A 27,881-nucleotide genomic window follows, 5' to 3' on the forward strand; every position below is an offset into this window, starting at 1 on the left:
GGATACTTACATGCATACAAACTCCACACAGCAAGGCCCCAGCTGGGGTATGAACCATGAACCACCTTGCTGTGAGGTGATAGTCCTAACCACTCCACCACCATACTGCCCCAAACATAATTTTAACGCATAAAGAAACCTGCACACACTCACATAATCTCTGTTGCTGGCCTCATGGTTATATTCAGCTTCTTCAGCATCACTCTCGTCACTGCTCTTATCTACACATAACAGAAAACCAACAAGTCAGTATGACTGTTGACTCCTGCAAGAGCCAAAGTAAAACTGCAATGTGAATGCTATTTATATTGCATGTTTCACTACATTCAAATTCAATGTGCTTAACACAGAAGATAAAAGCATAAAAATCTGTGTAGGTTTACAATGAATACAGCTAAATAAAACTTTACAAAGAAGTAAAAGACAAGTTAACATACACATGTATGCAAAAACATACACACTCAGCTATTGAGTGCCTATGAGAACAAAAAGGTTCGGAGTTTGTTTTTGAATGTATGCACAGATATGATTGACCTCTGGAGAGGTCTGACTGGGTTATAGGAACTGAACAAGTCAGAGATGTAGTGGGGGGAGAGCGTTATGATCTAATAAAAGGGTTTTTTTTTTTTTTTTTAAGTAATTATGTATTGAACTGTGTGCCAATGAAATGAATGAACATATTTTCTGTCTCTGACTACAAAGCAATTACTAAAGACAGTTGATTGGTTCATTTGGGGCAACTGATGCTTTACCTGGTGCCATGCCTGCATCTAGGAAAGCATGTTGTGTTCCAGGCAGGAGGAAGGTGTATGCAGACTGATCAGATGTGACTGGCAGAGGAATTTTAGGAAGACACTTTCTCATCAGTTGCACTGATGGCTCCACCAAACACTCCAGACTTTTGCTTAACAGGCAGGTCTGCAGAGAAACAAACACAAAAAGTTAGATGAAACATTCATTTAAAGCTAATTAATGGGCTATGTTGTACCAACAGATATACCAGAACGTTTCCTCCCACACTCATGTTTGTCTTTCATTCAGTCGTTTCATTCATTTTGCTTTGTTTATTTCTGCTTGGACCTCTGCTTGTCCATTATATGTCTTTGACATTATACAGAATTTGTAAGTAGATGTTCTGTTTCCATTATGTGGTGTTCTTATGGCCACACTGTGCCAGCGTCTCTTGCTCCCATTCCTTTGCCTCCCTCTCTATCCACGGTAGGACTGTGTGCATGAATGGCAAGGTTCCCTGTCTGAGCCTGAGGCATGTCTTATTTCCCATTTGCTGACATAAAAGGGCCTGCTTCTCCATTCATTCAACCCCAGAGATTATAATAAGTAATGACTAAATGCAGAGTGGGGTATAAACACAGAGAGTGAAAGAAGAAGAAGAAGAAACACTCAATGCATCATGGGAACCCCCCAGCAGCCTAGGCCTAAAGCAGCATAACTAAGGGGATCCAGCCCTAACTATAAGCTTGATCACAAAGGAAAGTTTTAAACCTAATCTTAAAAACAGAGAGGGTGTCTGTCTCCTGAATCCAAGCTGGAAGCTGGTTCCACAGAAGAGGCGCCTGAAAGCTGAAGGCTCTGCCTCCCATTCTACTCTTAAGTATCCTAGGAACCACAAGTAAGCCAGCAGTCTGAGAGAGAAGTGCTCTGTTGGGGTGATATGGTACTATGAGGTCAAGCTGCTCTCTGATGAGTATGAATGGGTGTGAATGTTAGATAGAAAGCACTTAGCTGTAGAAAGAAGTGCTTGTATGAATTTGTGTGAATGGGTGAATGAGGCATGTTGTATAAAGCACTTTGAGTGCATAAAGCACTCAAAGTAGAAAAGCACTATATAAGAACCAGTCTATTTACCATTTTAGGAATGGGGTCTAATAGACACACTGATAACTTGGAGGAAGTAATATTGAAATTAACTCAGAAAGATCAATTGGAGAGAAAGAGTCTAAATATCAGCAGTACTGAAAGTAGCTGTACACAAAGATATGTCTGTGAGATGGGTATGAATAATTTCAGCTTGCTGGAATACTAGGGTCTACAGAGCTCTGACTCTTTGTCAGCCTGGCTACAGTGCTGAAAACAAACCTGGGGTTGTTCTTATTTTCTTCAGTCAGGGATGAATAGTAAGATGTCCTACCTTTATGGAGAGCATTTTTATAAAACAACAAACTCTTTTTCCAGACTAAATGAAGATCTAAATTAGTGAGATGGCATTTAGCAGGTTATCTGCTTTAAGCTGCGTGTTTGTGAGTTATACCAGGTATGGGGCAGATTGGACAATGTACAGCAATGTTGTGTTTCATGGCAACATGTTGAAGTTCACCATACTGTACCACCAGGGTCATACCATTTGATGATAACTTCAGTTTTCACAAGCAACATCAACTTCTTAAGATATTCCTGACCAAATTTTAGATGGCTCTAATCAACTAGCTAAGAGCAGGACATTAAATTATAAGACATGTGATTTCCTGTTGCCACCAGGTAACACTATAACTGTCATCAAATACTGGCATGCAGATCTGTTCAGGCTGGGACTCTAATCACACATGACAAGTTCTGGGCACGTGTTACAGGATATCTGTGAATGACAAAAACTTCAAATAATTGAAATTCTCCATGGCACCATGTACATGTTTAGATTAGACTGATCAAATATGAAACTGATCCAATTAAATCTGACACATATGCACAATTTATTGCGTTTTCAAAGATGTTTAGGTCCTTAAAAATTTTTTAAAAATGCAAATTATTTATTTTATAAATAATAATTCTAATGATATTAAATGGAGCATTTCTATAGGGCCTTTATACTGTCAGTGCTCAGGCCCCAAATAAGAATTAACGCAATCTGCAATCTATCAAAATGTACTGTGTTAAATGAGTTTCCATATCTTTTAGAATATGATTCAATCACAGAGAAAGGCACGTCAACCTGGAGGATAAGATACATACAGTCTAACCACAGAACATAACTAGAGTGATCATAAGTCTTGACTATTGGCCAAGACCTTTGTTCATGTTTGACTCTACTCTAATTATGGATCACACGATCAGAGTTTATGGCGTTCGGTTGTGTCCACTAAGATATTAGACATACTGACACACAGACAACTGTGGTCTATCTCATCAAGTCAGGTTAACTCCAGTTACAAAGAATTTGAACTTACCTGTGTACTTTGATAAAGTAGTCTGATACCTCCCTGAGATACAAAAGCCTGCCTGCCTGCAGTGCTGTCAGTGGCCTTAAGGAGGCAGCACAGCAGTGCATGACGGATTGCGATGGCAACATCTTGAGTATCCTTGCTATGCCAGTCTTCATAAAGCCACAAGAGTCCAGAGATGTAACCTTTAGATACCGCAGAATGAACGTTTGCCTCTGTGAAGACGAGACAGACAAACAAAGACAGGGAAGGAACATCAGAACATTTATATCTGAGAGCCTTTTTTTGGTTAACATATACTTCAGTAATGACTGCCTGGATACAGTGTAGATGGACGCCCAGAAATGCGTGCATGTATTGCAGATGGACTAAAGAAGCGAGAATGCATTTTGAATGATCCAAACTACTTCTGGTCTTTGACTGTGTCTATCTTGGTTATGTCAAAACAAACAAGCAAAAAAAAAATACAGAGCAGCAGCGTTTGCCTGCAGTTCTTACATTTTTTAATAAGACCACTGCAACCCAAGATTAGACATGAAGCCCCACATGGCCTGACTTAGATGCCACTGTTGATGTAGTATTAGATAATCAAATCTGTCGTTCCCAATCCCTTCCACTTTGTTATAATCCCACTAACAGCTGACTGTGGAATATGTAGTAGTGAAGAAATTTCTTGACTGGACTTGTTGCACACGTATCATCCTATCATGGTACCACGCTGGAACTCACGGAGCTCCTGAGAGCGACCCATTCTTTCACTAATGTTTGTAGAAGCAGTCTGCATGCCTAGGTGTTTGGTTTATACACCTGTCGCCATGGAAGTGACTGGAACACCTGAATTCAATGATTTGGATGGGTAAGCGAATACTTTTGGCAATGTAGTGTATTCAGCTCAAAAGCATTAAAGGAACACTTCTTAATCAGAGTACAGCTTAAAGTCAGTTAAACTTCTGGGATATTGATCTGGTCAGGTAAGTATCAGACGGGGTTGTTAATCGGTTTCAACTGCTTTCATGTTAATGAAATGAACAACAGGTGCACTAGAGGGGCAACAATGAGACAACCCCCCAAACAGGAATGGTTTTACAGGTGGAGGACACTGATATTCTTCCCTCCTCATCTTTTCTGTTTTTTTTTCACTAGTTCTGCATTTGGCTAGAGTCAGTGTCACTGCTGGTAGCAAAAGGTAATACCTGGACCCTACAGAGGTTGCAAAGGGAGTCCAACTCACTCTGTGCCATTTCCAGAAGGTTTGCTGTGTCTCCAGTCTCAAGAGCATGGAGAAGATTCCAGAAGACAGGCAGTTACTCTTAGAGGGCTGGACAGGGCAGTAGAATGTCCTTAACTCATCGTCCTTAACTGATCTGGCCAAAATGAATTCAGCTGACACCAACCCCATTTAGAGAGCATTCATCAGGTAAAGACTCCTTAATGGGTTACATAACAAAGCTATCCAGACTCTTAAAGAATATTATCAAACCACCACCCTGCAGTTAACACAGCTTGGAGGTGTCCATCCATTTTCTGCTGCTTGTCCAGGTCTGGGTCATGGGCAGCAGTCCAAGCAGAGATGCCCAGACCCCCAGCCACCTCCTCTAGCTCTTTCAGAGAGAAACGAGGCTTCCCCAATCCAGCTGAGAGATGTAATCTCTCCAGCATCCTAGTCAGATGTTCACACCAACTCAACTGGCTCCTTTAGATGTGGAGGTACAGTGGCTCTACTCTGAGATACTTGAAAATGATCACACTACTCAACCACGACATCCCATGAAGGAAGGTCCTTTCCACAGCTTGCATCCATGATCTCATTCTTTCAGTCAGTACTCACAGCCTGTGGCCATAGGTGAGGGAAGGAACATAAACAAACAGCTTCACTTTCATGCTCAACTCTCTCTTTACCACAACAGACAGCACCCACATTACTGCCAAGGTTGCATCATTCTCTCAATGTCCTGCATCCTCATATGTTGGGTATGATTGCAAAATCGACCTGTGACCTGTCCCTTGGAAACTCACTTCTCGCACCTTCCCTGCCTCCACTTACTACACTGAGGCCTACTCAGAAGCTTTGAATACTCTGATGCAGACATGGACAAAGACGGCTGGAGACCCAACATTCACTCTTTTTATGTTTCTTTGAAGTCTGCTTAAAGTCCACCATGCAGGGTGCATGCCTGCATTGTAATGTAAATTCTCTGCAGACACACATGAACACCAGCACGGACCCTCGTGCTCACTGCTGGATGGCAACATTTATGTTACTCAGACCCCAGAGGACTCGTGGACAGATATAATTGAGGCTTTATCCTGTCCATGAATCTGTCTGTCCACTCCTGACTTTTGAAAGCTTAGTAAATGCCAATGGAAATGCACTGAGGTGTTTAATAGGCTCCCACAAACATTTTCCACAAACTGAGTCAAGGTATTATACCTCATTAGGGGGCATGGCAGTGCAGTGGTTAGCACTGTCCTGTCTGTTCATGATTCAAGCCCTCAGCTGGGGCTTTTCTGTGTGGAGTTTGAACCGGTTTCCTCTGGATATTCTGGAATCAAATGTATTTCTTCTCTTAAGTTGCTCTGCTAGGCCTTTACTGCAGCCACCTTCAGTTGCTGCTTGTTTGTAGGAATTTCTGCATTCGGTTTTCAAGTATATTTTGGGTCTTTATCCATTTGTGCTGTGAAGTGCTGTCTGATCAGTTTTGCAACATTTGCAATAATCTGTGCAGAGAGTATATCCCACTTCACAATTCATCCTGCTGCTTGTATCAGCAGTCACACCATCAACAAACAGCACTCCAAGAGACCAAAAGCTCACAGCTCACTCTCTAGGCACTAATTCCTTTTAAGGGAATAGCATTGCATTTTGCATATATTAATTTTATTTTATTTTCTACTTTGAAAAACACATTTTAAGAAGTCTGTAGTGCAGTAAAAATTAGATAAGGGCAGTATGACAGATGTTTATTACACAGACATTATGTAGGAGTAGGTAATGGATAATAGCTTTTGATTTGTAAATAACTGGACATGGTCAACTTGAGCTTATTGTATAATATTATATTACAGTATATTTCTATCTAACTAGGCAGCTCATTCTCTCTCGACAAGACTTTCTTTGATGATGTCACACATTTTGGTGTCAACTTGAAAAAAAGGCAGATGTGAAATTCAGAGGTCAACTGTGACTTGATATTTGGATGCAAACTATAAAGTGATCTTTAGAATCATTATATATCATTGACAGCATATAGGGAATGTCGTGGTCCCAGGTCTTAGACCCAGCATTTTTGAGCTCTTGAACTATTATTAAATATATTCTGTTTGATTGATCCCTTTTATGCTTTTTGTTTAGAATTTATCTTTGCGTTTTTCCTTAGTATCCATGCATCAATCCATCCATCCATCCATCCATCCATCCATCCTCTTCTGCTTATCTCTAGTGCTTCAGATCAGGGCTCATAGAAGGCCACTTCTGAATAGTCCAGTGTTTTGTTCTTAGCCATTCCTGGGTGTTTTTAGTTATGTGTTTGGCTCATTATCCTGTTGGAGGACCCATAACTTGTGACTGAGACAAAGTTTTCTGACACTGGGCAGCACATTTTGCTCCAGAATCCCTTGATAGTCTTTAAATTCCATGTTACCCTGCCCAGATTCAAGACACCCTGTGCCAGATGCAGCCCCAGAACAAACCGAGCCTCCTCCATGTTTCACAGTAGGATCAGTGAACTTTTCTTTGTATGCTTCATTTTTGCGTCTGTGCTCCAGTTTTGTCTCATCTGTTCAAAGGACATTCTCCCAGAAGCTTTGTAGCTTCTCAACATGCATTTCGGCAAATCACTTTTGATGATTTGTTTTCAACAGTGTGTCCTCCTCCATTAAGTCCACTTTGGCTGAAACAGAGACGGATGGTGTGAGCAGACCTTGGAGTTTACCTTAGATCTCTTTAAAAGTTGTCAGTTTAACAGTTCCCTATGCTAAACTTATTTTCAATCTTTTCTAGGGGTACCATCATTTTTGTCCAGGCCAGTTTCATTTTTTTTATTAATAATTCTGTTGAACCAAAATTCAAAAGCAATGTCTGATTTTATTGAGCTACTTTTCAGTGTATTTTTATTTATTATTACTTTTGTCAGTTTCAAGTTATTTCAGCGACCACTGTGGGTTTTTCTTTCTTTAACAGAAGGGTGCCAACGACTGTGCAGATAGCAAGCGTTAGCTTAGTGACTAGGGAAATTCTCCACTGTCTTTTGTGATGCCGCTTCATCGGACCTGCGTCACTATAAAAGGGGACCTCCCCTTGGACCTTGCTTTGCGTGGGGCATGAAAAGATTTCATCCGGCTAAGTGGGGCATGATGGAAAAACTTTGAGAACTGTCACGACCCGGCTCAAAAGCCAGTGGAGTCTTAAGAAAAAATGGGTTTATTTAAAATTACTCAATGAAACCAGTTACAACCTGAAGAGCAAGAAGTGGTGAGCCCTGCAAAACTGACCTCATACAGTGCATGCCTTTATCCACACCTCATCAGGTGTAGGTAATCAGCAATCAGCAGAGGCAGCACCTGAAACTCTCTCACTGCCATACAAAGAGAGTAGGGATTACAGAGGGGTGTAACACGAGCCTGACTCATCACTTGTTGAAAATCAGGCTCTGGCTGCTGGGCTGGAGTCGGTGCACACACAGCTTTAACACCACTCTGGGTTCTTCGCTGGCTCTGTGTTAGCATGCTGTCTGTGCAGATGTGTTAGAAATATGACACAGTTGTTTCTTTCCTGGACACAGTTTGCATTTTATCATTGCGTTCTTGTTCTTTAATAGAGTAAAAATAAAAGTAACATCCATATGGCCACTCATCAAAAGCTGTAGACCACTCCATTATTTAACTCCTCCCTGTACATGAACCAAAATCAGATGATTGTAGCGCAAGTGCGCAGACGTGCCCTAATAAAGTATTTATCACCCAAACAATGAAAACCTCTATTGGTGATGATATTTAATCTGCCACCTCTACTGCTTTTATCCACAGTGTCTTGTGTTAGGTTATTCATTTGTAAATTATAATTTAAACTTGTTATCAAACATATTTGTACCATCATTTTGGGACTGTGTGCAAGGCTTTTCCGCTTAAACCCCTGTCACACTGACACAAAATTTTCATAATTAGGTGCTGCCATATTTTGGGCTGCAGACAGGAGCGCACGTGATGAGCAGTCGTTGAGTTCGGGATGAGTCCGCACTGCATGTGATGGCTCCGTGACAGTTCCCTATCAGTCTGCAGTCAGACTATTGGGAGGACGTACCCCCATCCACTGTCAGTACGTCCTCCCAACACAGCGCACATCAACTTTCCACAAATGTCCACCATTTGCACACGCATGTCCGCCACCTCTCCACGAATTTTTGGTGCAGCCGTCACACACCATCAAGTCACACAGTGCACTCATACTCATTGTTTACATTTCCCATCTGCCATAAATGTCTGCGGACTGCTTGCAGTCACTCATCCTCGCTAGCCCTCCGCAGGATTCTTTGCGTCAGTGACAGGGGTCTTTGTCTCTACCACACTGGAGCTACAGTAAGAGCGATCTTCGCTTTCCAAAGACTGTGTAAGCACTGTGGCGTCAGAGAGGTGTGGGCAGCTGGCCTCTGGATATGTCTAACAGCTAAGGTGAACGCAGCAGAGAGGGGCTGCTTCATTACAAACTGTTCCACTGTATAAATTTGGTGTCAGTCCCTGTTTCTCATTTTATATTAGCTTAATGTTAAGTTATAACATTTATAAATAAAAGAAAAAGCAACTTCTACTTAAAACTATTTTCATTACATGTTGTGCATTGTATCTCAATGATATATAAATGTACTAGATGTCATTGAAATAAGACAAACAAATCATTAGACAAGAAAATGACCTCAGAAATCAAGCATTGGCAATGTGTCCCTAGAGAAACAGCTGTGTGATGATGGTAATGAGGAGGGTGATGATGAAAATGGAAACATCAGCTGAGCAATGCTCAAGGTAATAAAAAAAAAAAACTTACTTGTGGACAGCAGAGCAGAAAAGGTATTAATGGCTGCCCTAGAAAAGAAACAGAAGAGCGAATTGTCTCATTTGAATTAACACACCCTTTAACCATGAGGAAAAAACAATGTGCATTTGTGATTGTGCAAGCAAACGTGTTTGTATGAGTGAGAGTGAAAACCTGTCGATGCACACCAAATTGAAGTGATCGGTCAGATCGGTTTGTCACATGTATGCATTTGCTGTAGCTTTTATAAAGCAGCATGCTACACTGCATGGGTATGAAAACTCAAGACATATCTGTTTCATTGTTATATAATTATTAATGTGCTTAGTGCCTTCAACTGCTAACAGCTGGCCTAAAAATGACACCCTTTATTTACTGTCAAAATGTAGGACTGCCTTCTTTCATTTGAAGTTCATTTCCTGCCAGTGTTGTGTCATGGATACCTTCAGGGAGACCTTCACAATAGACATGGAGAAACAAAAGGAAATGACTAACATCACCTGGCTGAGGGTTGCGCCAGCACTGGAGGCTAGGTTCAAGGACCTCAAGTGTCTGAGCAGACCTGACAGAGCTAAGGTGTGATGCTCCTCAGCTGGAACAACCAGCATTGTCTGAGCTAAGAAAAGATCAGCTTGCTTGCCCCAGAGTCTCTGATAAAGAGGACTATACTGAGAAATGTGTGGAGCGCGATAGGGCACAGGCTACTGTTGACATGGAGGATTATCCCCAAGTGATCTAAACATGAAGGGGCTCACGATGGGATGACCTACTCACATGCAAGTACTTGACCACACCTGTCAAATCTGTTCCACGTGAGAGGTTATTCTCATAATTTGTGCATGTTGTTCAGAAGAGCAACCTGCCATGCGGTCTGAAAATCTTTAAAAAATGCTTTGGCTGTTTGAGCAACTGCCTCAATGCAAAGGAGGCAGGCAGAGAACGGACCCAAATGCAGGAGTGTGAAGGCAAACCGATCAAAAAAAAAAAACAAAGCTTTATTGCTGATTCTCCAAAAACATACAGGAGTAAGGAGCAGTTCAGCAAAGGCTAACTGACAGGTAGACAAAAACCACACTTCCATAAGGGAGGACACAACAAGGAACAGATGAAAACTGAGGGCTTAAATACACACAGGAGGCGATTAGGGAGAAGGAAACAGCTGGGCAACAGAGGGCACATGTGAACAGAATCTGATTAAATTCCACAAAGGAAGCAAAACCAAACACAATGCACACAGGATAAGGGCTGGCAAAATAACACAGGAAATGACAAAAACGCAAACATGAAATATAGAACGCAGGGAAACCAGGAATTAATATCAATAAACTATAGCCAAGAATGCTCAGAAAAATGAAACTAATGCCTGAGGATGCAACAAGGAAACCAGCCAGAAACTATAAGAAAAACAAACTCAAAGCTGAAAACACTGGGTCACAGGCTCAGGACCATGACAGAAGTAATAAAAACAGCCATGTACTGTATGTTGTAGTTCTTCCTTTGTGTTGTTTTGTCTCCGTGGTGTTTCTATGTTAATTTTGTCAGGAAAAATTAGAAGGAAAGAGTTTGAGTTGCTCGGCTCAGCAACAGCAAAGACATAGATGTACAGCCTACTCTGCTGGGCTTGTCTTTTATGTTTATGCTCCTGCAGTTCAAAACCTCAGAGTGTGGTCCTCCAGTCATCACCACATTGTAATTTGCTCTGCGTGGCAGTGTCATTATGGTGGGTTCACTAAGAACAGTTTTTAAGAAAACTCCTAGTTTGAGGAAGGATTCAGGAGAGTTTTTGTCCCTAAATTCTGACAATCATTCCAATCCTCTGCTAGAGCTGGGGCAGGGTCGTCATAGCGTAGCTGGTCCATTGAATTTTCCATTGTTGCTGCAGAGACAGGTTCTCTCTGACCTTATGCTCTTAGAGATGTGTTCTTTAATAGCCTTAGTGATCAACTGAAAGATTAGTTTGCTTCTTGGGATAATAGCAATTCTCTTGAATCTCTGTTTTCCCTCCCCCTTAAAAAAATAATCAGCTTTCTGAGCAGAGGATGGAGAGCAACACAAGTTGCTATCATGCCTCAGGACCCCATCTTTTGTAACGACTTCTGGTATGGACCGAAAATAGCCACCCCTGAAGGTTAACAAACAACAGCTAGCAGTGACTTGCTGGAAGAACCCATGTAGCTGGACAGAAGATGCACACCAAAAAGAGCTGACACGTTCAGTCACTACTAACTCCCTACCTAGATTTCAGATACCTGCTAAACTCAGTTCATTACATGATTCAATCACCCTCCAAATCTTTGCTGAATCTAGTGATAAGCAGTGATTTTTGGCAATTAATATCTCAATTCAGATAAAACCCCCACTATGAAACTCTCAGAACCACTTCAGGTCTCTGCACTCAGTGGAAATTGGCTCAAGTCACACATCACACTGCTCCCATGTATTTACAACCCCTGGCAAAAATTATGGAATCACCAGTCTCTGAGGATGTTCCTTCAGTTGTTTAATTTCGTAGAAAAAAAGCAGATCACAGACATGACAAAAAACTAAAGGCATTTCAAATGGCAACTTTCTGGCTTTAAGAAGCACTAAAGGAAATCAAGAAAAATAATTGTGGTAGCCAGTAACAGTTAGATTGTTAGAACAAGCACAGGGAATAAATTATGGAATCACTCAATTCTGAGGAAAAAATTATGGAATCACCCTGCAAATTCTCATTACACACACTAACACCTGCATCAGATTAAATCTGCTCGTTAGTATGCAGGTAAAAAGGAGTGATCACATCTTGGAGAGCTGTTGCAACAAGTGGACTGACATGAATCATGGCTCCAACACCAGAGATGTCAATCGAAACAAAGGAGAGGATTATTAAAGTCCTCAAAGAGGGTAAATCATCACGCAGTGTTGCCCACGATGTTGGTTGTTCACAGTCAGCTGTGTCTGAAACCTGGACCAAGTACAAACAACATGGGAAGGTGATTAAAGGCAAGCATACTGGTCGACCAAGGAAGACATCAAAGCGTCAAGACAGAAAACTTACAACAAAAATATAAAAAAAATATACAACAAAACAAATGAGGAACAAATGGGAGGAAACTGGAGTCAACGTCTGTGACCGAACTGTAAGAAAACCCCTAAAGGGAATGGGATTTACATACAGAAAAACTAAAAGAAAGCCATCACTAACACCTAAATAGACAAAAACAAGGTTACAATGGGCTAAGGAAAGGCAATCGTTCAGCGATGAATCTCAAATCTGCATTGGGCAAGGTGATGATGCTGGAACTTTTGTTTGGTGCTTTTCCAATGAGAGTTATGCAGACGACTGTCTGAAGAAAACATGTACATTTCCACAGTCATTGATGATATGGGGCTGCATGTCAGGTAAAGGCAGTGGGGTGATAGCTGTCATTACACAAGTTAACATTGACATTCTGGACACTTTTTTATCCCAACTATCAAAAGGATGTTTGGGGATAATGAAATCATTTTTCAAGATGATAATGCATCTTGCCAAAGAGCAAAAACTGTGAAAACATTCTTTGCAGAAAGACACATAAGGTCAACGTCATGCCTGGAAACAGTCCAGATCTCAATCCAATTGAAAATCTGTGGTGGAAGTTAAAGAAAATAGTCCATGACAAGGCTCCAACCTGAAAAGCTGATCTGGCAACAGCAATCAGAGAAAGCTGGAGCCAGATTGATGAAGAGTACTGTTTGTCACTCATTAAGTCAATGCCTCAGAGACTGCAAGCAATTATAAAAGCCAGAGGTGGTGCAACAAAGTACTGGTGATGTGTTGGAGTGTTATTCTGTTTGTTTGTTTTTCATGATTCCATAATTTTTTCCTCAGAATTGAGTGATTCCATAATTTATTCCCGGTGCTTGTTCTAACAATCTAACTGTTACTGGCTACCACAATTATTTTTCTTGATTTCCTTTAGTGCTTCTTAAAGCCAGAAAGTTGCCATTTGAAATGCCTTTAGTTTTTTGTCATATCTGTGATCTGCTTTTTTTCTACGAAATTAAACAACTGAAGGAACATCCTCAGAGACTGGTGATTCCATAATTTTTGCCAGGGGTAGTAGTCCTGTGTGGTAATCACCATGAAACCTCGTAAATAAGGCCCCCGGAGGCCCTTTAGCTCTAAGGATCCTTAAATTCATGATCTGATGGAAAACGAAAGTCAGGATTTAGAGGCTCTGCTGTGTTATGTCCCCTAGTCCCTCTTCCTGGAGAAGCAGTCATTATAGATGAATTGAAATCTGCTGAATAGAATATGTTTATAAGTGCGCGACTTCCTCTTTGAGTGTACCCGTAGTCAGGAACAGTCCTGGGTCATTGGCTCAGCGTTTTCTGTTTTGAACTCTTAAATTCTGTTTCCTTATGTCTCTGTTTGGTTCTTAGTTTATTGTGGTGTTGCAGCTCTGAATTTATCTTAGTTTCTCATGTTAGTTCCTTAGATCTTCAGCTGTTTCCACTCTCCTCTCATTATCCATTGTGTATTTGTATGGTTTTTTTTGTTGTTGTTGTTCTTTGTCACAACGTTGTTTATGGCTCTCTGCTCGCTGTGTGTTCTTCCGACTGTCTTTACCCATCTATCTTATCCTCCTGATAGGGCATGCCCAGAACACCTCACCCAAGAAGCGACCAGTAGGCATCCCAGTCAAATGCCCAAACCACCTCAGCTGGCTCCTTTCAATGAGGAGGAGAAGTGGCTCTACTGTGAGCTCCTCCCAAATGACTGCACTCCTCACCCTATTTTTAAGGGAGAGGCCAGCCACCCTTCAGAGGAAGCTAATTTCTGCAGCTTGTATTCATGATCTTGTTCTTTCGGTCACTACCCAAAGCTCGTGACTATAGGTAATAGGTAGGGAGGTAGGGATGTAGATTGACCAGTAAACACTCAGCTCCCTTTTAAACCCCGTCACTGTGGTGTTACTGCAGAAGCATCCCAACCCATCAGTCAATCTCTTAGTCCCTTCTCCCATCACTCGTGAACAAGACCCGAGATACTTAAACTCCACCACCTGGGGCAGCAAGTCCTACCCGGAGCCGGAGTGGGCACTCCACCATTTTCCAGCTGAAAACCATGGTCTATATATACTGTGAGTAGATCAGTGCTTTCCTCTCATGAGTCACCTGACAGTTTGCCAGAATCACTTTGAGGCTGTCCGAAAGTCTTTTTCCGTAGTCTCACCAAACTCCTCCCAGACCCGAGTTTTTGCTTTGGCCACTGCCCGAGCCCTGTTCCGCTTGGCCTGCCGGTAACCTTCAGCTGCTTCTGTAGTCCCACAGGCTAACCAAGCCCAACAGGACTCCTTCAGCTTGATGGCGCCCTTCACCTCCGGTGTCCACCATCTGGCTTGGGGATTACCACCAAGACAGGCACCAACCACCTTGCAGTTGCAGCTCTGAGCAGCAGCCTCAGCAGTTGAGGTGCGGAACATGGTCCATTCGGACTCAGTGTCCTCAGCCTCCCTCAGAATGCTGTTGAAGTTCAGCCAGAGGTGGAAGTTGAAGATCTCGCAGACTGGGGCCTCTGCCAGGCGTTCCCAGCACACCCTCACTATACGTTTAGGTGTGCCAGGTCTGTCCAGCATCTTCCCCCATCACCTGATCCAACTCACCACCAGGTGGTGATCAGTTGACAGCTCAGCTCCTCTCTTCACCCGAGTGTCCAGAGCACACAGCCGCAGATCTGATGATACATTTACAAAACTGATAATTGATCTGCGACCTAGGGTGTCCTGGTGCCATGTGCACTTATGGACATCCTTATGTTTGAACATGGTGTTCGTTATGAACAAACTGTGGTTTGCACAGAAGTCCAATAGCAAAACACCATTCGGGTTCAGATCAGGCAGGCCGTTCCTCCCAATCACGCCTCTCAAGGTTTCACTATCATTGTCCATGTGTGCGTTGAAGTCTCCCAATAGGATCATGGAGTCCCTGGATGGTGCACCCTTGAGCACCCCGCCCAGTGACTCCAAGAAGGGTGGGTATGCTAAACTGTCATTTGGCACGTAAGGGCAAACAACAGTCAGGACCTGTTCCCTGGTCCAAAGGCGCAGGTAAGCAACCCTGTCATCCACCGGTAAAAACTCCAACATACTGTACAGGCAGTAAGCCAAGGGGATACAAGAATACCCACCAAAATTCTCACCAAAGGCAACTCCAGACTGGAACAGAGTCCAGGCCCTCTCCAAGAGACTGGTTCCGGAGCCCAGGCCATGTGTTGAGGTGAGCCTGACTATATCTAGCTGGTGTCTTTCCACCTCATGCACTAGTTCAGGCTCCTTCCCCACCAAAGAGGTGACACTCCATGTCCCGATAGCCCACCTCAGTAGCCAGGGATCGGTCTGCCAAGGCCTCTGCCCTCGGTCGCTGCCCGACACAAATTGCACACAACACCTACGACACCTGGGTGGTAGTCTCCTCTTCGGGCTGTACCTGTCCAGGCACCACAGACTAACGACCGGCCACCAGACCCTCTCCCTGGAGCTCCCTCCCCAGGCCTAGTTCCAGGGTGGGGCCCTGGTAACCCTATCCCGGGCAGGGTAAACTGTTCCCTTGATGTGTGTTTCATAGGGGTCATTGGAATAGCTTTTTCTCTGGACCCTCGTCAGAACCAATTTGCCATGGGGAACCCTACCAGGGAACAACATAGCTCCTGGGGTCACTGGGACACACAAACCCCTCCACCAAGATAAGGTAGCAATTGGGAGAGGAGCAGTTTGTTTTGCTACATTTATTTGTATGTATGAAAAATTTTACATCTGTACTTGTGCTCTTATATAGTGGACCTATATAAAATTAGGAAGGTGAAGGTGAGGCCAGAGGAAGCGGAGAAAGAGTCGGCTCCTGTTGATGCTGCAGCTCACACAGGACATGAGTCACTGCCTCAGATCCAAACTCAAGTTGGTGAATTAGTCTCTCTTAGTGCTTCTAAAATGTTTATTGTTACAAGTTAGGGCTGCCATCTCTGATGTATTGAGCCAGTGATGCACACATTTCACATCATTTTCCCATGCAGACCTAATCGAAAACACAAATCCATTACACATAATGAAGTTACTCAGACCATTGGGGGATTGATGTTTAATCCATTCTAAAGGGAAAATTGTGTCACTAATGATAGTTCAGAATAAAAAAAAAAAAATAAATGCATCATTTGAATGTATTTCGTGTAATTTGCCCCAATTACACTTTGTTGTGCTATTCAAAGATATGCATGTCTGTGTATTCAAAACATGCCATAAAGAAGATGATGGAGGTCAATGTACAATGTTACGTTCATGTTCTCTGTGGACTAATGAAATTTTAGTGGACATTTGAAGACACTACACAGAATTATTTGTGTGAAATAAATAAAAGGGTGACAAATATAGTGTAAGGACAAAAACAGTGGAAGCAGAATAATTGTTAAAATACTTAAAAATAGAACACTGCAAAATTAAAAGAGAAAAATAAATGAAAGAGGAAGTGATGTCGCTGTGAAGACGGATGTCATTAAGTAGAAAGGCAACAGAATGCTGATTGATAAGCGACTGCAGCTGCATCAAATTTTGACCTGTAGCTGGTATTCAGCAGTGACTTTGATGATTATTTAACTCTTATAGTATGAAATAGTGCATTTTAATTTGCTTCTCTGCAAGCTGGTATTTGTTTATTAATTGGTTGAGTCATTGTATAAAATAAGTCGATGAATAATGTGTTAAATACATAATCATCACATCAAAAATTAGAGATTTGGACAGAGTTTGATTGGCTCATGCTAACAACATTTTCACAACCAGGAGAGGGAGGAACAGGGGCCAAAATCCTAAATAGAAGCAAAATAGAAGCAGGCAGTATGAGACCAGGGCAAGAAAAGTTTAAAAATGGAACTAAATACTGACAACATGCAATCTCACATATGACTGCTTCATCAGCATCAAGGTTTTAATGTTTTTCTCAAGGTTTTACTTCTGCTCTTTCAAAATATAATAACAAAGCTGAAGAATTCATTTTGCACTCATTCCTCACTTCAGTGTAATTCTGTGACAAACAGCCTAACACAACACTATTTGAAGTCTCAGTTGAAGCATGACTCAATCAGCCCTTTGTGCACAGACTTGACTCTTTGAGCATTGCCAGCAATGATTTTATGAATGGAAACATCTAAAAGGTCATGGGAGGGCGGACTCATTAGGACAATAACCACTGTCCTCTGTTACTGGTTCGATAATAAAATAACCTGATAGTACCTGTCACATGACAAAATATGGTGAAGACACTTCGGTAACCACATTCATGCAGTGTGTTTGGTTTTTGTTTGATTTTAATATTAGATGATGCTCCAAAAATTCAATTCCTTTTATGTGCAGAGATGTCAAAATGATTTCAGTTTATGCGTTGCCACGTCACACCAAGAGGGTTCCTGGTTCAAAACCACCAACCTGCCTCTCACCCAGTGATGGGTGGGACAGGCTACCGGTCCCAGTGCAACCTTTAAATAGTCGGTTAAGAAAATGGATGTAGTAGAGGATGGATGGATGGACGGACCACATACAGTCTAATTTGATCAACGATGCTTTTGCCAGTCAAATATTCTCATGATAATCTATAAGGATCAGAAGTACAATTTTTACAACATTAAAATTTGATGACTTTTAGGGCCATGGTGGTTCAGTGGTTAGCACTGTCACCTTACAGCAAGAAGGCAGTCCGGCCTCTTCCCACGGGCCAAACACAAGATTTCCCAGTTAACTGCTGATTCTAAACTGGCTTTGAATTTGAAATAAAGTCCTTAAAGTATATAAAACAAAAACACTCCATAAATGTACGAGTAAATGTGGCTTGTAGTCTAAAATGCTTGTTTACTCCATTGACATAATCATCAACAGTGACATCATTTTTTGTCATGTTGCCTCCGGATCCCACTGCAGTGAATTTTAATATCAAACAATCAATATATGATTGAAGTGCAGACTTTCAGCTTTAACGCCAGCTGTGTGGTCACTGACATGATTTCAAATGTCCCACCGTTCCGGCAAAAATTACTGTAATAACTCTGTGTTGGGTGTTAAGTGCAATTTCTCAGCTTTCAGAAACCGTTTGAATTTGTCCCAAAGGAAAAACTGTCGTAATACAAATGGCTTCCACATATATGTGCACCGATGGCTCGGTGTTGAAGGGTTACTTCAGCTGGTTTAACGAAAGTATTATTTGAACTCTTTACGAATTAAAGCCATTTTTCTACACAGTCCCCCATTTTCCGAGGCTCAAAAGGATTTGGACAACTGTCTGACGACCCAAGCAAGGCCTGTTCCTTCTTTATTTGTTTACCAATTAGCCAATTAACCAAGCACTTAGTCTGACCCCAGCCCCGTCTTTGAACTGTGGGAAAAAGCCAGAGCACCTGGACAGAACCTGCTAACTCCATTCAGAAAGACATAAGACAGGATTTGAACCCGGGACCTTCTTGCTGCAACCACTGCACCACTGTGCCGCCATCAAGCAGACAAAATGCTGTGAGTTGATTCCAAGTGTTGAACTTGTATTTGGCAGCTTTTCAGTGGAAATTTTGAAATGAGGTTCATAGAGGTGTCAATGAAAGGGAGGAGACCATCTTTAGGCTGAAAACAAACAAACAAAACAACAGCAAAAACTTTAGAAGAGGCCAAATCAACATTCTTAAAAAGGAAGAATGCACAGCTGAGCAACACATAAAGGCTTAGAAGTGAATGATCACAGTTTCCTTCCTTGGTTAAGAAAAATGTTTCCATAGCATCGTACCAAGTCAATAAAACCTCAAGGATGTAAGTGTATCAGCATCGAAGTCTACAGTCAAGAGACGTGTCATGAATGTAAATACAGGCAACAAGGTGCAAATCACAGGGTACATTCAACAACAAGGAAGACAAAAGTATGGAGAAGGAAAGGAACAGCTCGTGATCCAAAACACATCTCATCATCTGTCCAACACAGTGGAGGCATGAGTTTGTATGACTGCCAATAGAACTGAGTCAGTAGTGTTTATTGATGATGTGACTACTGATGGAAGCAGCAGCATTAATTCTCAGCTGTCCTCTCTGTTCAGATACAGACAAATGCTGCAAAACCGCTCAGACACAGCTTCACGGTGCAAAAGCATAATGGACCAAAGCAAACTGCGAAAGTGACCCAAGAGTGTCTCAAGGCAAAGAAATGGGATATTCTTCCATGGCCAGCTCAGTCACCTCATCTAAACCTGTTAAAGCATGTTTTTCAAATACTGATGATAAAGCTGAGGACAGAGAGATCCACAAACAAGAGGCAACTGAGGATGGAAGAAACACAGCACAAGTTCTGAACTTCAGGCAGTCACTGACTGTGAAAATCTCCATCCAGTTATTAAAAATAATCCTTATATTGTAAACAACTGGCTGTAGTTCATTAACAATGTAATACTTTAGTTAAACCCCTGGAATTAAAGGTGAGACTTTATGTATAATATCATTTAATGGCATCTTGATTGTTTCATTTAGAGTCCACTGTGGTGGTGTAGGAAGCAAAATTGCAAAAAGAAAAAAACAAAAGAAACCTGCACCTAAATATACAGTATCTATAGGATACAAGTGATTAGTGAAAAATGCAGAAAGCCTCAGTGTACTTACTTGATAGCATGCAGATGCTTGGTTAAGTACTGAGGGATGAGGTGGTAAATGACATCCAGTCCGTGGTTTTCTCCAATGAGGTTTGCTGTAGAAACTGGAACGAGAACACGACCAACTTTAGATCTGAGATTGAGGTAATCACCAAATGAGCTTAAACACAGCAGCAGATAAAGTTACTGAACTACTCCCGCCTGACATTTAAGGTGGAACGTTTTCTTGTTAATTTGGACTTCAGTAATAAAGTCATCTGGTTGCCAGTGAGTAAGGTAAGGTTGTAAGGGTAATGTTTAGGGTTAGGGACACACAACATAGTGGTTATGTTTATGTTAGGTTTAGGCCAAGTCCCCAGGAAATGAATTTAAACTCAGTGCAGTGCCCTCCAAGATGTGTTGTGTACCTGATGAACAGAAGACCTGGATGACCCAGAGGCAGGCAGCAGCTCTCCTGGCATCCTCAGCATTGTGTTTGAGCAGATTCAGAGTCAGCAGCACTGCGCCAGCCTCTTCTGCTTTCATACCAATATGACGGTCTGCACATATATTGTATACACATGGTGACAGTAAGTATGGACAAGGTAAGTGCTGATAAACCTAAGAACTTAAAAAGGCAAATGTGATATATATAATATATAACAATTCACTAAAAATGACAGCATTAAAATGATTTACTCATCTCTGAAATTTTTAATAAATGTAATTGATTAGCATTTTGTTTCTGGTTTTCACTATAGTCTTTTGGTTTGTTTGTTCAAATGTTGCAGCAACACTAATTTAAAGTGGTGCTCAGATATAACCATGGATATATCTCCATGCCTATAAATTTGAAGCTTGTGTTTGCTATATTACAGTAACACAAACAAAGGTGCCAGTGAACAATAACCCAGTGTGCTATTTTTGCTGATTATCTCATCTTTCCAAAACAAACTGGAAGCATCGGTGTGAGAGTCACGACAATACATGTCTTTGTGTCCATCCTCACCTCTGTGACCAACTTTAGCCAGAAGGTGCAGCAGTGGCAACAGGATAGTGTAGTTGGGATTGAAAGTGTGGCCACATTTGACCAGTGCTGTCAGTAAGGCCTCACTGCCACCTTTCCTGATCATATAGTGGATGCGGCGATCTGTACCTGAACAGAGACAAGGAGCAGAAGGTGGGTAGTGCTAGGCTGAGCAAGAAATGACACAGAAGTAAATTATTTCTATTTTCTATTTTTTTTTTCTGTGTTCTTTTGTAAACAAAGTTAAAAAAAAAAAAAAAAAGTGATGTAATACAGAGAGAAACAAACCTGTGCCCCAACAAATTCAACATTCAACTTTGTACTAATCCAATTAAAGGCTTTAAAGATTGCAAATGAATTATGTTTTTGTTGACATTCTGCATGGCATCACAACTGTTTTGGAAACGATGTTGGTAATCTGATTTTAATGAACTGACTTGTCAAGTGGTGAGAAGCTGACCTTACCAGCTGACAGAAGCTCATCCAGGACACTGAGGATATTTAAGGTGCTCTCCACATCCCCTACATTCTGCAGAGACAACACACACACATATACAAACAATATATATGATTATATGACCCACAAAATAAAACAAACATGCCTAAATCAGATGGCAGAATCCCCATAACCCTTTTTTCCCTCTGGTGCCCGTTACTACATCTTCTGCTGTTGTTTTTGTTTGTTTTGGGATCTTTTTTCTTTTTGTTGATTGCTCAAAAAAGCTGATTTTACCTCAGGCGCTGATAATCACTGTCATGATCCTGGGTCTGCTGACCCAGCGTTTTAGGTTGGACTTCTTGAAAACTGTAGATTTGAGTTTTGTTTTCCTTTAAGAGGTTTTTTTTGTTACATGTTCTGGTTTTCTGTGTTATTGGCGATATTCTTAATTTTAGTTCATTTGTAGCTTAATCCTTTCTTAGTTTAGTTACCTTCGTCTTGTGTATGGTTTAGTTATGTTTTGATTCCTTCAGTATGTGTGCCTCCTCCTGGTTAGTTTCACTTCCCTTGTCTTGTTACTATCATTCTGTTCACCTGTTTCCCCTCATTATCCCTTGTGTATTTATTGCCTGCATTTGTCCTTTGTCGCGTTGTCATCGATTTCCTCCTGCCTTAATGTCCAAGTCCAAGTGAGTTTAGCATTTTGCTGCCTCCTGTCCAGCCTTGTTTGTTCTGCATACCAGCAATAAAGCTGTGATCAAATTAACGCCTGTCCTGAGTCCTGCATTGGGGTCCAATATTGCCTGCCACACAGCAGTTATATGACAATCAGGCTTGTCATCACTGGAGGCGTCAAGATATCAAGACGAGATTCTGCAGCCAGTGGTAACCCAGTCTGGAAGTGCACTCTGTCCTCCAAGATGGGGAAAAGAAAAGAAAAAGAAGAGTGACAGAAAGAGAGAGATGAAAGAAGTAGAAATAAAACACACAGGATCAAATTTGTCTCGTTTCTTCAGACTTCAATCGTCTAATTCAGCAAACAGCACCAAACAAGAGTCACTGGCAGAAAAACCTGTTTGACACTGGCAGAGAAGATTTGCCACGTTTTTCATGGGCACAACTCTGCTGCTCAGCTCACAAACGCATTTTCCTTACAAATTTGGCTCCAATAAAGGGGGACATTGTTACCACAAAGAAATAATCTGAGTACATCATAACCTACTGAGTACATCAACATCTGTAGAGACGCAGACTGTGTGCCGTTCCCACAACAACGAACCCCTGGATCACAAGTGACATGAAGACAATCCTCAACCAGAAAAGGGTAGCTTTCGGGGATGGTGACAATGAGCAGCTCAAACAGCTGCAACATGAGCTGAAGAAGAGGAGGAAAATGGCAAAAGTGGAATACAAAAATCAGACAGAAAGGGATCTACAAAACAGCAACATTCATGAGGTGTGGGGAGGAACCAATACCAAAAAGAAATGACAGACACTTCTGGTGATGTGGAAAGAGCTGATGAACTCCCTCAGTTCTTCGGTCACACCCACTTCCACTGCTGCTCTTCAGTCTTCTTCTCCTCAACATGTGGACATCTTCACTGTTTCTCAGTCTTCTCCACCACAGCTAACCCATCTCCTTGCATCTCTAATGTGGCAGCTACTTCCCCTCTCACACCTGTTCCTCCACCCTTGTCTGCCACAGAGACAGGGGTGAGCTTGGAGCTAAGAAAACCATGTTCTGGGAAGGCCCTGATGGTGTGTGTCCAAGGCTGCTTAAAGACTGTGCTGCCCAACTGTGTCAACCTCTCCACAGGAGCTTTAACCTGAGTCTAAAGCTGAGTTGGTGCCAGTACTGAGGAAGGCATCCTGTTTTGTACCAGTAACAAAAATAAAGTGTCCAGTTGACTACAGACCAGTGGCCCTTACATCACACATCATGAAAATGTTGGAACGACTTGAGGTCAAAGACAAACTTGATCCCCTGCAGTTTGCATAAAAACAACACATTGGAGTAAATGATGCTGTCCTCTACATGCTTCACCGAGCCCTAGCTCATCTGGAGGAATCTGGTGCTTATGTAAGAGTTATGCAGTTTGATTTTTCAAGCCCTTTCGATACCATCCAACTAAATATACTCAAAGACAAGCTCACAGAGATGGGTGTAGATTATTCCTTAGTTTCCCGGCTGGCAGGTTTGGAAACTGAAACTGTTTCTGGTACATTAATGAGCAGCACGGGGGGCTCCACTGGGGACTGTCCGGGCTCCTTTTCACATTGTATGCAGAAGACTTCAAATACAGTTCGGAGTCCTGACACATCTAGAAATATTTGGATGACACTGCCATTCTGGCGTGTATCAGGAATGGACAGAAATTTGAATATAGGGATCTTGTTAAAGTATTCAGTGACTGGAGTCACAAAAACCACTTCACACGGAACACCTCCAAGACAAAGAAAATGATAGATTTCCGAAGATTAAGGCCCCCTCGGCAGCCTAGGAAAGGTTGTGGGGTGGACATATGTAGCAAGTTAATTTAGATGAACGTTCTCAAAACTCCACAGTGAAAGTCAGTTCATGTTTATATATATATATATATATATATATGTTTTTTTTTAAGTAAATATATTTCTTTGTATCAAGCCGTTAATGTTATCTTGGCTTTTTACTATGGTTCCTTATTGTGGTTCCTTATCGCCACCTGTTGCTTGGGGACATTAAATGGCTTGACACACCCCAGCTACATGTGTCACAGCTGCCCTGTCTCTCGCTCAGAGGAGACAAGCAGCTTGTGATGGTAAGATGTGTTCCTCCACTCACTGCTGGTAAACTAAGCTAGCAGCTGAAAAGACTGTGTTAATAGACTTTGAAAATATGTAATTACTGCAATAAGCATTATAAAGATGATGTTAATAGGGTTGTATCTGTTTCCAGCCTGTGAAATAATAGATTTTAAATCATCTGTGTTTCATTCATTCACGTCTTACAGAGAGTGTAGCCTGGCTGTGTACACCAAACTAATGCCCCTCGTTCCCCATTTTAAAGGTGCGTTTTGATTATCTGTTTTATTCATTTTATTTTTGTAACATATTTGGTCACTCAGTAATTTTGTGTTGTCAATTCTCTTTGAGTGTATATATTTTTATTGGACTACCCATGTTTTGTTTTTCTATGTACACTGTTGGCTGCTGCGTTTCTCGCTCAGAGGAGACAAGCAGCTTGTGATGAGAGTGTAGCCTGGCTGTGTACACCAAACTAATGCCCCTCGTTCCCCATTTTAAAGGGGGGATTCAAATAAAAGCTGTGGTGACCAGAGCAAGTGTCCTCGTCTCATTAGCGACCGATTCAGAGCTGCTACACATAGAAGTAGCAACAAAATATAAATATCTAGGTTTACACCCAGATAACAAACTAGACTGGTCCCTGAATACAGATGAACTATACAAAAGGGGCAGAGTGTCTCTTTTTGATAAGAAAACAAGGATCTCAACATCTGCAGTAAAATACTGAAGATGTTCTATCAGTCTGTAGTGGCAAGTATGCTGTTCTATGCTGCAGTCTGCTGTGGTGGCAGCATCAGAAACAAGGATGCAAGAAGACTGGACAGACTGGTGAGGAAATCTGGCTTTGTAAATTTGTAACTTTATAACTTCATTATGGACCAAGAAAACATTATTACTTTAAGACTGCTCTCTCTCCACTGTAAAACAGAAAATCATTTGTACCCACAGCCATCAGGTCAGACATGTGAATTTCCCTGTGGGATCAATAAAGTTATATATATATATATATATATATATATATATATATATATATATATATATATATATATATATATATATATATATATATATATAGAGCTAAACGCTCTCCGGCACTGTCCGCTCCCTCAGGACCCAGCGTGCCCCCAAAGTCACTGTCCATAGCCTCTCTCTTGATCTTCGGGCGGGCCCCGGCCACATCTCGCTGCGCTGCCATAGTTAGCGCAGGCTGTCAACTGAGGTAGCCAAAGCAGGGCTAGCCGACGGTTAGCAGATTGACTTCTGACACCAATGTAACGTTGTAAACACACCTCCACAGTCGGCGATATTCACAACAAAGGTCGTCTTTATTAGCAGAAAAACGGCTGCTGTAGGCCACAGCCACGCCAACCACAACAACAACAGCGGAACAGCAACACACACACACAGGCAAGCTCTCGGTCTTCTCTCTCTCCATGCTGCCTTCACGAACCTCCCGAACAGTCCGAAATCCCACAACATCAACACGCTCTCTAACTAAGAGATCGCTACAATATATATATATATATAGATAGGTATATAGATAGATAGATAGATAGATAGATAGATAGATAGATAGATAGATAGATAGATAGATAGATAGATAGATAGATAGATAGATAGATAGATAGATAGATAGATAGATAGATAGATAGATATTAAGACCAGTTAAAAAATTGCAAGAATTTGCATTTTGCACTATTGGATCTTAAAAAGGTTCTAAGTAGAGCTTCACAATGCTAAAAGAAGAAATCGGCGCAAGAGACAAAAACTTTTGAGCAGGGAATTTATTGAAAACTGCATTTACACTCAAACATGATTTTTTTCAGCTGATCAAAAGTTTAAGACCATAGCTCAAAAATCCCAGAAAACCCCCTCAAAACAGAAATCAAAGTGTCAAAAAAGGACTCAGTAATGAGCAGCTCCACCATTCTTGTTGATCACTTCAATCGTTCAGGCATGCTTGATGCCAGTGTTTCCAGGAGGCTAGTGGGAACATTGCTCCAAGTGTTGAAGATGGCTTCACGAAGGGCATCCACTGTCTGGAATTGATGTCCATTTTTGTAAACTTCCCTCCATCCCTAAAGGTTCTCAATCAGATTTAGATCAGGGGAACATGCAGGATGGTCCAAAAGAGTGATGTTCTTCTCCTGGAAGAAGTCCTTTGTCAGGCGGGCATTGTGAACTGCAGCATTGTCCTGTTGAAAAACCCAGTCATTACCACACAGACGAGGACCCTCAGTCATGCGGGACGCCCGCTGCAACATCTCCACATAGCCAGCTGCTGTTTGACGCCCCTGCACAACCTGAAGCTCCATTGTTCCATTGAAGGAAAACGCACCCCAAATCATGATGCCCCCCCCCCCCCCCCCCCCCCCCCTCATCAGAGAAGACAACTTTCTTCCAACTTTCAATGTCCCATGTTTGGTGCACTCTTGCAAAGTCCAAACGGGCAATTCTGTGGCGTTGAAGAAAACGTGGCCTTTTGTTTCTGAAGCCCTTCCCTCGCAGATGCCGTCTGATGGTTATTGGGCTGCAGTCAGCACCAGTAATGGCATTAATTTGGGTAGAGGATCGTCCCATGTCTTGACGGACAGCCAATCGGATCCTGCGGCTAAGCACTGGTGAAATTTTTTTGGGTCTACCACTTGACTTTTTTGTTCCATAACCCTCAGGATCATTTAAAAAATGCAAAATGACTGTCTCACTGCATCCAACCTCAGCAGCGATGGCACGTTGTGAGAGGCCTTGCTTATGCAGCTCAACAATCCTACCACGTTCAAAGTCAGTGAGCTTCTTTGCTTTTGCCATCAGGAGGTCTCGACAGTGTAAAGACTTGACAGAAAGTGACATGTAATCCAAATTTTTGTGTATATATATATATATATATATATATATATATATATATATATATATATAGCCATGTCATGTTCAATCTTCACAATAGCCTCATTTTAGGTTGCTATAACAAAATAATTTTACAACCTTTGGGATAAATAAATTTCATCTTTTATCTTTTCTTTATGAAAGAATGGACCAAAGTGGTCTTATAACCTATATATACATACTAACCCATAGAATCATCTTTCTGCTGTCACGTGTACCCTACATGCTGATGGATTTTCTCAGAGATTCTTATCTCAAATATTCAGCATGAACTCAGGGTGGCCATGGTCTGTTAGTGTAATCATCTACCCAGTCTGGCTGATTAAATTCTGCAGTTTCAACAGAAATCTTTTAGGGTGGCCAAATATCTCCCTCATTAAAACATGTGCTGTATGAAGAGACCTTCTCCAATGGCTGATGAACATCTGATGCCTGATATAAATAGCTTAATGCGTTGCATCCAGACAGTCGGTTTAGATGGCCAACAATCTTCCTGTTCAAATAGAAACCATAGCCTTGTTTCCACCACAGGGACTAGGAACCATTGGAAGAACCTTCGTTCAGGGTCTAATTTAAGCCAGAAATATTATGTGGTCTTGGGGGCAGTCATCTCATGTTCAGTCTCCACAGTAGCCTGTAATTTTAATTTTCTTAAGTCTCATCTTGCTTTGCAGCCAATGCTTATCTATTTTCTAGCTTTCTCATCTGGTAATCTGCTCCACTGGGCTGGAGCCCCTACACACTATACAACAACTTAAGTTTGTGGATCACAATATAACTTTTCATTGTATACTGACTAAACAGCATTGGTCTTTAGACCATGTTGAAAATGTACAAAACTGGCAACCAAATAAAGGTTTCAAGGACTACAAGTTCTGGATATTCTGGGTGAAAATGCAGAAAAATATTGCAAGCTTGAGTTGACCAAACACAGCCGC

At 41.7% G+C, this 27,881-nt stretch overlaps 1 protein-coding gene across 1 annotated transcript in view; it reads right to left on the reverse strand.

Moving 5' to 3' along the window:
• The window catches only part of agbl1 (AGBL carboxypeptidase 1), a 97,734-nt gene that overhangs the window by 50,145 nt on the left and 19,708 nt on the right, over window positions 1–27,881 (reverse strand). Inside the window, exons 3-10 of the mRNA XM_030730966.1 lie at window positions 21,303–21,366; window positions 20,820–20,966; window positions 20,239–20,370; window positions 19,842–19,935; window positions 9,214–9,251; window positions 3,183–3,391; window positions 753–918; window positions 154–221 (exon numbers count right to left, since the gene is read on the reverse strand). Coding sequence (XP_030586826.1) covers window positions 154–221; window positions 753–918; window positions 3,183–3,391; window positions 9,214–9,251; window positions 19,842–19,935; window positions 20,239–20,370; window positions 20,820–20,966; window positions 21,303–21,366 — 918 coding nt within the window. The remainder of the gene's footprint in view (window positions 1–153; window positions 222–752; window positions 919–3,182; window positions 3,392–9,213; window positions 9,252–19,841; window positions 19,936–20,238; window positions 20,371–20,819; window positions 20,967–21,302; window positions 21,367–27,881) is intronic.

The sequence above is a fragment of the Archocentrus centrarchus genome, chromosome 6 (genome assembly GCF_007364275.1).
Source record: "Archocentrus centrarchus isolate MPI-CPG fArcCen1 chromosome 6, fArcCen1, whole genome shotgun sequence".
In the NCBI taxonomy this organism is placed as follows: Eukaryota; Metazoa; Chordata; class Actinopteri; order Cichliformes; family Cichlidae; genus Archocentrus; species Archocentrus centrarchus.